At 43.3% G+C, this 11882-nt stretch overlaps 1 protein-coding gene across 1 annotated transcript in view; it reads right to left on the reverse strand.

The window, feature by feature from the left end:
• Positions 1–11452, reverse strand: part of plxnb1a (plexin b1a) — a gene marked incomplete at both ends in the record, with an annotated part of 93287 nt that extends 81835 nt beyond the window's left edge. The window contains 2 exons of the mRNA XM_080732871.1: positions 10461–10512; positions 11423–11452. Of these exons, the coding sequence (XP_080588997.1) occupies positions 10461–10512; positions 11423–11452 (82 nt within the window). The remainder of the gene's footprint in view (positions 1–10460; positions 10513–11422) is intronic.
• Between the last annotated feature and the right edge of the window lie 430 nt (positions 11453–11882).

The raw sequence follows: 11882 nt of genomic DNA on the forward strand, positions 1-11882 counted from the left end.
CTGAGGACCCCCTGTTGAAGACTCATGCTCTAGACAGTGCCACAAACATTATGCCCAGGCTAATGTGCTGCTTCACAGGTTCAGGTCCCACTCCCGTCAAGTGTGCACTTTTTAAAGCATTTTGCACTCCCATGTAAACAGCTTACTTGTGGTGCACAAACAAGAAAGGTAGCATGCAGAGGCTTAAAGTGGCCTACAGTACAAAGATGCCCTGAGGATTCTAGACTCAGGACTCAGATGGCATAGTGCCAGTCACCTGTTTAACATGTGGAATCCATACTCTCTTAAGGCACTCTACTGTATGTATGGATTCATGTCTCCCCTGGATGAGTCCTGGAACAGTATTCAGTATCTGTCTCTGGTACTCGTCCAGGCTGTGGTGTACAGTCAGTGTAGCAGGACCATAACAGTTCAGTCACACGGCTGAGAAACATTCCACACAGGAGAGTGACATGACGACAACATGACTCACTGAACTTAATTAATTTCAATGGACCTAACAACAGTCTAGAGTATCAGCTGTGAAAATCTATTGAAATGAAGCGGTCTAGATGTCTATGTATGCATGTATGTATGTTCTATATCGTCGTTGTCGGGTGGAAACCTTGTATGTCCAAAACTGTTTTGTATTTATCATTTAAAAAAATACTTTAAACTAGTGAAAATAGCCGATCGACAAGCACACAACGCCTCGCACCGCAAGGCGTTATGTGTTTGTAGATCTTCTATTTTCACTAGTTTAAATCATTTTTAAAATGATAAATCTCTAGTGATGAAGCAGGACTTTACTTTGCAAAAAAACATACAAATTTGAAACTTGGAGATACGAGGTTTCTGCCCGACAGTGACAATATGTATGTTACTCGTATACTATATACCAGGGGTTTTCAAAGTGGGTGACGGGGCACCCTGGGGTGCCGCGACGGCAGTCCAGGGGTGCCGCGAGATAATTTGATAATATTTGGAATTTATTTGGACACTTGAAAAAATATTTAGTATCATTTTAAACTTGAAGTACAAAGTTATTTTCAGTCAGTTCTTACCAAAATGGCTATTATCTCAACGTTTTCCTCGCAACATAATCACTAAAATATCGTCACTGTCAGGCAGAAACCTCGTAATTCCAAGTTTCAAATGTGTACGTTTTTTGGTAAAGCAAAGCCCTGCTTCATCATACAAGACTGTCGCACAAATCTAGTGAAAACAGCCGATCTACAAGCACACGCTTGTTATCTGCTGTTTTCACTAGTTTAGTACATTTTATAGATGATAAATACAAAACGAATGGTTTTGGACACACAAGGTTTCCACCCGACAACGACGATATGCCATAAATATAAGGTGCTGGGAGTGAAAATTATAATGATAAGGGTACCTCGGATTAAAAAAATATTTATGGGGTGCCCTGAGACAAAAAAGTTTGGGAACCCCTGCTATATACTATAGGTATTGCTTTTTTACGATGTTTCTTTTACTATGTTGTATTTTCTTTTCTTTAGGATATTATTTTGAATGGAAAGCACTTTATGTCAGCTTCTGTTGTTTTTAAATGTGCTAAACAATAAAGGTGACTTGACTCGTTACTCAAACTCAAACGTTATCAAAACAAACCGTTTTAAAGTACAGTAAAAACAGTGCTAACTGTTAAAATTGAGAGTTTTGTATACACCGAGTTAAATATACACTTGGGAGACACGATAGCCAACCGTTTAGGCTGCATATGCAACACCCTGATCAGTGAGGGCCCATCCAGCCAAACTATTTGCTGAATTTCCCTATTCTCTCTCTCTATTTCTCTCTCCCTCTCTCTCTCTCTCTCTCCGCATTTCCTGTCTGTGTCTTGAACTGCTGTCAAAATAAAGGCTTAAAAAAAACGAACGCTGAGGATTTGAAGTATGGCTCAGCTCTGCCCCGCGCTTGGCAGTTTCTCTGGGAGTGCTCAGGATGGAACAGTGGATGTGGATTTTGGAGTGCAGGCAGGTGGGAGTGATGATGTCCCGGCCTTCTGTCAACGAGCCGTTGTGACGGACAGCTTCATTAGAAGGAAAATGGAAGCCCCCCCCCCCACCCCACCCCCCCGGGGGACCTGCCTTTGTGCCCCCCCTCCCCTCCTCCCACCCCCCCGTCTCTCAGGGCCGGGGAGAGAGGAACAATCCGAGCAGGTCTTTTGGAGTGGGAGGTCTTCAATTGTCAAACGCTTAATAGAGTGCGCTCTCTCCATTTTGATCAAGTGCACGCGTGTGCATGCGCGAACACACACACACACACACACACACACACCCAGACAGACAGACACACACGTGCATTCCTTTAACATACAGACACACATACATGCCCACATATACACACACACAACCCACACACAGTCGCAAACATACGTGCATTTATTTGACACAGAGGCGAACATACATCGGCGCACACGCACACACGCCCGCATGCATGCACGCGCGCACGCACTACATCCACTACCATTATCCCACTATCTAAGCCTCGTGGCAGAAAATCAAACATGATTGATGAGTGCAGGCTGGCAGTGTTGAGAAGCTGAGGTGTGTGATGGTGACCTGTGGGACAAAGCAGCGATTGCCAGAGGTTAAATATATACCACAGACAGGGGCGTCACAAGGGGGGGGGGGGAGGAGTGGGACTGAGTTACTAGGGCCCAAGGTGGAGGGGCCTTAATTACCGTATGTTATACTTTAGCTATTGAAAAGAAAAACTAAAATTTTGCTTCTGGGGGGTCCCTGGAACGAAACTGTGGCCAAATAATACATATCATTTTGGAGGTCCTTCACATGAAAAAGTTTGAGCCTCACAGACATAGAATAGATTTTTCAAAAATAGCAGATCTACGAGCTTGCAGAGCGGCGAGCTTGTAGATCTGCTATTTTTCAATAGTTAAAGCACAAAATGTGAGTGAATCATTGTACCCTACCCAGGGCCCAGAATTTGGTGTGACACCCCTGAACACGGATCCTCCGGCGAGGCAGGCAGAAGATCACTGGATGTCATCAATCACGCGGGGCATCACTCCCGCACGGACGTCACTATTGTTAATCGGCGGTCAATAAACGACGTTGGCTCGTTGCGGTCGCTTTTTGGGATAATAACTTCCGCGAGGGCGAGTTAAGCTCGCTTGTTAGCGCCACCGAGGCGGAGAATGAAGTAAATAATCGCCATCGACAGTGTAGCATTATACGGTTACCGCCTACTGTGGCTGGAATAGACTGTGTGCGCCTACAAATCAGGACTCGCGGCAGCCAGAAGACTCCGGGAGGCTTTAAAAGGCCTTTGTCTGAGCACGGGGGCACAGGCACGGACCCAACACTAATATGCCTAATGGCTTAGGGAACCCTACTGCTTACTTAATTGATGCTGGCTCTCTGAAGTCTAGCGGGCAGAGAGGATGGAGAGAGGGAGGGAGAGAGAGAGAGAGAGGAAGGAAGAGAGAGACAGAAAGGAGAGAAACACAGACAGACAGAGAGAGAAAGAGAGAGACTGTTTATCGTGATAAAAAACACTCACGATAATCGTATCGTGGAGATTTAATTTATTGTGATATCGTCCTCTGTCAGTCACTGGGATGAATTCACCTTTTATTTGCCGAGCTGCATATCTGGTACCAGTTAAACTTATAATATACGTACTTGATACATTCTTTTTTCACTCTCTATCAAATGTCTTTGCCAAAAAATAGCCGATCTACAAGCTCGCAACACGATGCGTTGTGAGCTTGTAGTTCTACCACTTTTTGTGGTCACATGTTCAGATACTGGATTCTGATTGGCTTAAAACAGTGGTAAATCAGTCAACAACCTCTAGTTGGCTCATGGACCCCGCCCACTGTTGTGTTGCAGTTGTAACATTTCCAAGATCAATGCGCCTCTTGCAAGTTACAACTGTGTTTTATTTCATTTATAATGGTAGAAGTGGTAGAAAAGCAATTTACCATTCGAGGGTCGTGGGTTGTTGGATAATTTACCACTGTTTCAGGGTTGTGGCACGAGGCGAAGCCCACTCCCTCTCATGGTAAATGGCTTACATCGGCTATTTTTAGGCAAATGTTCCGCCCAGGATAATGGATTTTGATTATCGCGATAACATCGTAAATCGCGATTTCTTTCGTCACAATCATCGTGATATGACATTTTCATATCGTCCCATCCCTAAATGAGATAGATAAGAGATAACAAGAGGGAGGAGGATGGGGAGAGAGAGGTCGTCTGACGTTGATTGGGACACAGGAGGGAAGGAAGAAAGGAGGAAATGAAGGAAGGGAGTGACAGGGAGGAGGAGGGACCATGGGGTAGGGACAAGCCAATCGCTCTTCTCCCCCGAGGTCGACAAACAGTGAGGAGAGGACACCTGGGACACATCAATGATTGAACAGAGCAGGGTTTAACCGAGAGAGAGAGAGAGAGAGAGAGAGAGAGAGAGAGAGAGAGAGAGAGAGAGAGGGAGGGAGAGAGAGAAACAAAAAACAGCAAAACTGAAAGACAGAGTGTGAGAGTAGAAACAGAGAAACAGAAAGAAAGAAACAGAGAGAGAGAGAGATGGAGACAGATAGATGGAGAGAGAAAGAAGGGCGGGAAGCCAGAGATGAAAGGATGGTCATCGTTTTACAGAAACAAAATAAAGGATCGGGACATTTGGGAGAAAAGACAACAGAAGCAGAAAAATAAAATGTGAGACGGAGGAACGGGAGGAACGTACAGTCCTGCACCGCCCAGAACAACAAACCTCCTACGGTTTTTTCAACCCCATGTCCGCCCCGAGATCAAAGCCAGACCGCCGCCGTCCGACAGAGAGCTCGCGGCCCGCACGCCGAGTTTTGGCTGTGTGCATCGCGGCGAAAGACAAACACGATGTCACACAAACACTCCTCCCCACGGACGGGAACGTGATGCTTAAACACACACATGCACGCACACACAGACACACAGCAGACATTTAATACACGTGTAAGAACCTGTACAGTACACAGCCTGCATGTTAACACCAAGCGTAACTCTGGGAGCAAGGCCCTGTAGGGTCCCATAAGGGTCCTGTTGTGCAAATCAGTTGTGCAAATGTATGTATGTTTTTGAGCGGTGGTCACAACGCTCCTATACGTGGCCGTGTGTGTGGGTCTGTCTGTCTGTCTGTCTGTCTGTATGCGTGTCTGTCTGTATGGTGTATGTAGCCTGTATGTAGTACCTTTTGTGACCACACATGTTAAGGGAGGGGCGCTGTTGTTCAGGCCAGGCCAGACACCCACCCACCCACACACACACACACACACACACACACACACACACACACACACACACACACACACACACACACACACACACACACACACACACACACACACACACACACACACACACACACACACACACACACACACACACACACACACACACACACTATATATATTTGTTTTGCTGTTGCGCAGCCTCCACGACCACCGCTCAGTTCACACGGGTGTGATTTTTTCACTTCAGATAAATTCATACAGAGTATTTTTACAGTGTACACAGACTTACAAAGAAATGTTACTTGTGGTGGACATTTCTGTACAAATTACATGACAAATTACGATCAAAATAAGAACCTTATAATGCTATTTAAAACAGAAAATCTAAAATTTGCCACGGACAAGGACAACTCTTTTGCCACGGACACATCCGTGTATGGACATATTGATGGTCACCGACTGTAGTAGGGCTATCACAAATGATTACATAATCGTCTAAAGCAATTATTTGACATAATAGCGATTATTTTTCATAATCGTCATAATTGTTTCCATGTTCATACTGTATATTTTTAAGTAAAACATAATGGAAATAGCAGATCTACAAGCTCACAACGCGTCGCATCGCGACGCGGTGTGAGCTTGTAGATCGGCTATTTCCACTATCAATGTTCTTTTTAAAGTGTAAAGTTGTCAAATATGTCCTCAATTTCTTTTTATATTTAGGTTACGTGTCATATCTGCCATGTGCAACTTCAAAGCCTACAAGCCAAACAGAAATGTAATTGTCAACAACAAAAACATCGCAATTGTTTGAGTGACAATTAATCGTCATGTAAAATGCCATAATCGTGAATATGTTACAACCTGTTTTATTTTATTGCCAGGGAAAGCTGAGCCATAAGCGAGTAGGGAGAGGTGTTTAACTTGGACGGCGGCCACCGAACAGGAAAATATTGGCTCGCGCTGCGGCCGTCTGGCTGGGTTGGCCAGTCTATGGGATAAAGACTTAAATCCACTCGCTGTGTCATGACCTGTTAAGAAATGCATTATTAATGAGGAGGCTGCGATGGAGGGGATTAATTACTGTAGCCCGCAAGACAGACCTGCTCCCAATTAGCCAACGACCCGAGTGAAACCAAATTATAAGACAATACAAACGGGATTCTGCCCATTTTGTCTGCCGTCTTTCAGCCAAAACTTTGTTTTAATTGACGCATCTAGATCGTTTTGACTTTATTTTCCATATTTTTCTATTACGCATTGTGGTGAGAATTCAATGCTGTGTTTGTGTCTAGGCTAGGGAAGATACAAGCATACATATAATACAAAATAATACAGAAAATACAATTCATAATACTTGTAGCATGTTACGTAGACTGATGCGAGGCATCCTATAGTGTGTATACTGTAGTTTCAATGTACAGAATACAGATTATTTATGTTCTAGTTCAGGGGTCTTCAACGTTTTCAGGCCGGGGACCCCCAAACTGATGGGGAGATGGAGCAGGGACCCCCTACCACCTCGTGGGGTGGGGGGGTCGGGGCTACGACATATTTTTTTATTTTAAACAAGTACAAGTTACAGCGAGCAGGGTGGGCCGTACCACTACCATTTCTAAACATACTACTTATTAACTGAGAACAAATGTCAATAATATCAACAATCTGTCAATTGCATAGTAATCATGTATTCAAGCTATTCAAAATGGATAGAATCATGATTTATTTTTTAACATGAATGTGGAAAAAGGCAAAAAAAAAATGTTTTTAATTTTTTTTCTTTCTTTTTTTTAAAGCAATAATTTCGCGGACCCCCTGCAGTACCTCCGCGGACCCCCTAGGGGTCGCGGACCCCCTGTTGAAGACCCCTGTTCTAGTTATTCTACTGTTAGACTGATGATAGGTTCTTGGTTTACCTATGATCTGAGATTACTATTTGTGTATTTTGTGCTGTCCTTGCTTATTGTATATCGCTCTAAATCGTAAATTGTAAGGGAAATTGTATTTTTTAGAATGTTCATTTCTCACAGGGATGAAGCTGAAATTGATATTGGGTGTGATGTTTTAACGGAACTGTAATCAATGTCATCTTTGCTCACATGAAAGATACGACGTCAATACTACTTTTTTGTTGTTTATTGCAGATCGATATGTTTGGATCCCAGAGGATTAGGGGAGACTGTATCTGTATGCTTATATTCTGTTTGGCCTGCACCTGATCAACATCATGGATGTGCATGCTCCACGTCAGTGGTTCTCAACCTGTGGGTAAGGACCTTTAAGACCCTTTTAATACCTAAATAAAAAAGGAAAACAATTGCCTTAGGCGGAGATCTCTGTCTATTCAAAAGTAGGCACTTGTGTGCCATAGTCGGAGATCTCCGTCTTTCTGTCTTTATTCAGTAATCTGATTGCGATCCTCGGTTGCTGTGAGAAGAGTGTAGTGAGACACTACACCCACAGTGTGCTTCAGAACAGAGCAGGCAGCACACGCACCCACAACGCCTGAAACGGTTGAGACCATCATTGCTCTACGTGACTGTACATCAGTGATATCCTTGGCTTCAACAACGGGTTCATGTGGTCCCCAACTATCATTTAGCAGGGGACCCCCTGGAACCCAGGGAACAGTTGGGATGGGATTTGAACTATTTTAAAGTAGGTCTGCCTGACGGAGCCTTGATGCTGAAAATCCCAACCATGCCGAGCTGTCTGCTTAAAAATGATTTATAAAGCAATGTCATACAGTACCATATCGTCACTGTCGGGCAGAAACCTCGTATCTCCAAGTTTCAAGTTTGTACGTGTTTTCACGAAGCAAAGCCCTGCTTCATCATACAAGGCTGTCACACAAAAGTAGTGAAAACAGCCGATCTACAAGCACACAACGCCTCGTGGTGCGAGGCGTTGTGTGCTTGTAGATCGGCTGTTTTCACTAGTTTAGTTCATTTTTTAAAATGACGAATACAAAACGAATGGTCTTGGACATACAAGGTTTCCACCCGACAACGACGATATAAAGTGCACACCCGCGGTTTATTCCACATTTGGCAGAACAGCAGATGTGCTGTGCTGTGCTGTTATCACCTGCTCGGCTATCCAGAGGAAAAGTGAAAGACTGTAAGCTTCATCCTCCGAGCCCTTCAGATTCAGAATGCCATCCTGTCAGTAGGTTGGCTTCAAAGTGCAGCTGGCGAACGCGGCGCAAGAACGGAACCAGCATTTAGTTCAAGTGCTTTTGGTGAAAGACAACTTTATGGCGATTAGTTTTTACATGCTGTGTAACCGGACTCCATTAGCCCCCCGGGGACAAAAGAACTACAAACTAAACCCTACTATTTCACCCAGAACTACAAACAATGATCTATTGTTTTGTCTAGGATTACAAACACTAGTACTTCTATATTTCATATAGAAGTACAAACAATGATCGGCTATTTTGTCTAGAACTACACATAAAAACAGTACCATTTCATCCAGAACTACAAACAATAATCTACTATTTCATATAGGAATACAGTACAAACAGAAATCTAATAATAATTCATCCACAATTTACTTTTGAATATTATGTGAACACATTAAATGTTGCTATGCATATAACTGGAATATGTTAAAATGGCTGGTATTCATCAGATGAAACTGGCCAATTCAAACTTTTGAGAAGCCCGTTTCAAGGGCCATTTCTTTTCATTTCCCATAGACACGTCACATTAATTTGAATGAGCGTAACATGATTTAATTTTCTCTAAGATGGAATTTAACCAAGCATTTAATCGGATAATCTCTCAGCCGCTGCCTGCATTCACATAATGTATCATTTCTTATGACCAGCATGTGAACACACTACCTATTTCTCCATAAGAACAATAATCTTACTTACGAGTATTATAATATTAGTAAGAAATCCTGAAATCCTTGATCCTTAAAATGTATCAATTTATTATATTTGTAACTTTAAAGATCCATTTGGTTACATGTATACACTCTCAGATTATGGCCACTTGGCCATAGTCTTGTGGATACATATACTGTATCATGTAGAGGTATTATATTATGTATAGATGTACACATATCTAGGATTATATCTATATATTATAGAGGTATTATATTATCTAATGATCTATATTAGATGTACATGTATACATACATATGATATCTTATATATGTATACATATAAGAGAGGTATGTAATCGAGTCTATAGTCTTGTACACATATCATCATATAGAGCACTGTTTCCCAAACTGTGGGACCAATTTTTATGGGTCACAACTCCACTCAATAAAAATCTTTTTTATTTTTTCAACCACAGTTTTATACATTTTAAAACAGACTAACAAACAAACAAATCTAAGCAATGCCATAAATAAACAAATAATAATAATTATGAAGTAGTGAAAATAGACGATCTGCAAGCTCGCAACGCGGCACGAGTGTTGTGTGCTTGTAGATCAGCCATTTTCACCAGTTTAAGTCCAGGACATCTAATCTCACATTATCATTTTATAGAGGTATACATTTCTCATTAATCTCGGCAAAAACGAATATCCAGCAACAGCTAATGAATGCATGATCACCATGTGAATGTAGTGGAACTATATCCTCATTTATCATCGCACACACACACGCACACGCACACGCACACGCACACACACACACACACACACACACACACACACACACACCCTAATTCGCCCTTTACCCTGGGTTGTTGTTGATTTCAATTAGAGCAGCAGACATCTGACACAGGGCCACGGGAGCCTCTATTGATTGGCTAAGCCTATAGAAATGCATGTGTCAAGGGCAACGGGGGTCAAACTGCGCACCACGGACAGAGAAAAGATTCAAAGGAGGACGGACGGGAGGGACGGACGGACAGACAGAGACAGATGGACATGGCCCTATGGACACGCCTGCGTAACAAGAGGGGGAACGCAAGACTCCATTTAGATATGTCACAAAGACCCAGGCCCCTGTGTGTGTGTGTGTGTGGGTGCGTGTGATTGTTGGGTGTGTGTTTGTGTGTGCACGCCTGGCAGGGGGCGACTCAGCAGCTGGACAAACAAATCTGTTCGGACTACTGTTGATCTCAGACTAATGTGCCTGGAGCACACATACACAGACACACACGCACACAATCACACACACACATGCATGCACGCACACACGCTAACTACAAAAACCAATAACTTGAGGTCCCACGGTTTCTCAACTCACCATCGCCCACTTTTTTAAGTGAAGGAATGTTAAAACAATAAGCACGGATCATCTGCGTAAACACAGAACAACAGGAGAGATCGGGGGCCACACCTGAACACAAGCACAAGCCGTTAATGTAACTCTGAGTGTACAAACGTTAACGCGATGGACCTGTACTGCAAGTGTCCGCCAGGGGCTAAATGTCTCAAAGAAAGAATAGAGAGACCCCTCTAACCGGGGACTGCCCATAAGTCCTACATCTCATTAGTCCTAATTTGGTTAGTTTTACTGAGGTTAGGGTTAGGTTTAGGTTTAGGCATAGTTTTTTTTTTCTTTTTTCAGTTTAACCCATTCAGGCCGGGTATACATTTTAGTGTATGGGAGGGGCTTACAGTACATGTACAGTATGTAGCAACATATTTGTTTTTGTAGGCTAATTTCTGATTTAGGCCTAAATATAGGTTAAGCCTAAATGGGTTAACATTCACCAGATTCTGACTAATGAGCTGTGGGAACAATGAGATGTCGGACCAATGCCATGGCACCCTCCAACCACTGCGATGTGCTAGTTACAGTACATTATTTGTATTTAACCGATTCTACCATTGGTTGGTTCAAATAACATTTTATTCATTACAGCTTTAATTTCACTCTGAAGCTGGTTGCACACTGCTGCGTTTTTCGGGCCGAATATCGGAGTGAATTTCGGAGCACGCAAATAAAAAAATCAACCTCACGTTGTGTCAGTCACGTTTGCACACTGCCGCCCGTTTCGCGCACCACTCAGTCCCTTGCTCTCTCTATCTCCCTCTCTCTCCTTGTCCTGAAAAACGCATTTCGCAACGAAAAACGCAGCAGTGTGCAACCACCTTGAGAGCGTACAAATGGAACCACCAAACACTTAGCTGGGGACCCACTGGAAACCCCTTCAAGCACCCCTGGGGGTCCCCGGAACCCCACGTCGAGAGCAAGCAACCTACCGTCTGCAGGCAGCCGTGGGCCTTTAACATGGGAATGCGGTTAAGCTAAAACATCTCAGTAAATTAAGAGTTGGCGTTGCTTCCACTCGTTGTCTCGCTGAACCTTGGGGAGGCAATGAAACGCTGGCCTTGTCTCCACAATGAGATTAGCCTGTGTGTGCGCGGAGTCACGGTTCATGACAGGAGACAATGCAACGGAGAGCGGGGCTTTAGTGAGGAGGAGCATGCTAGCAATTTTCTTGCATATGGTGTACATTCGGAATGTGGATGAGCAAATGGGTCTTCTCTGTGGCACTTCTGTTGTCCGGTCCACAGCAGAGCTGTTCTAGTTTTAAAACGTAATTCTTTTTCGTTTTTTATATATATTAAAAAGAAAAAAAGGGGGGGGGGGGAAAGTTTGTTAATTGATTTCACTTTAGTTTTAGTTCATTTTGTGGGATATTATTTTAGTGTAGGGGTT

The sequence above is a fragment of the Nannobrachium achirus genome (assembly GCF_963921795.1).
Source record: "Nannobrachium achirus genome assembly, chromosome: 9".
Classification (NCBI taxonomy): Eukaryota; Metazoa; Chordata; class Actinopteri; order Myctophiformes; family Myctophidae; genus Nannobrachium; species Nannobrachium achirus.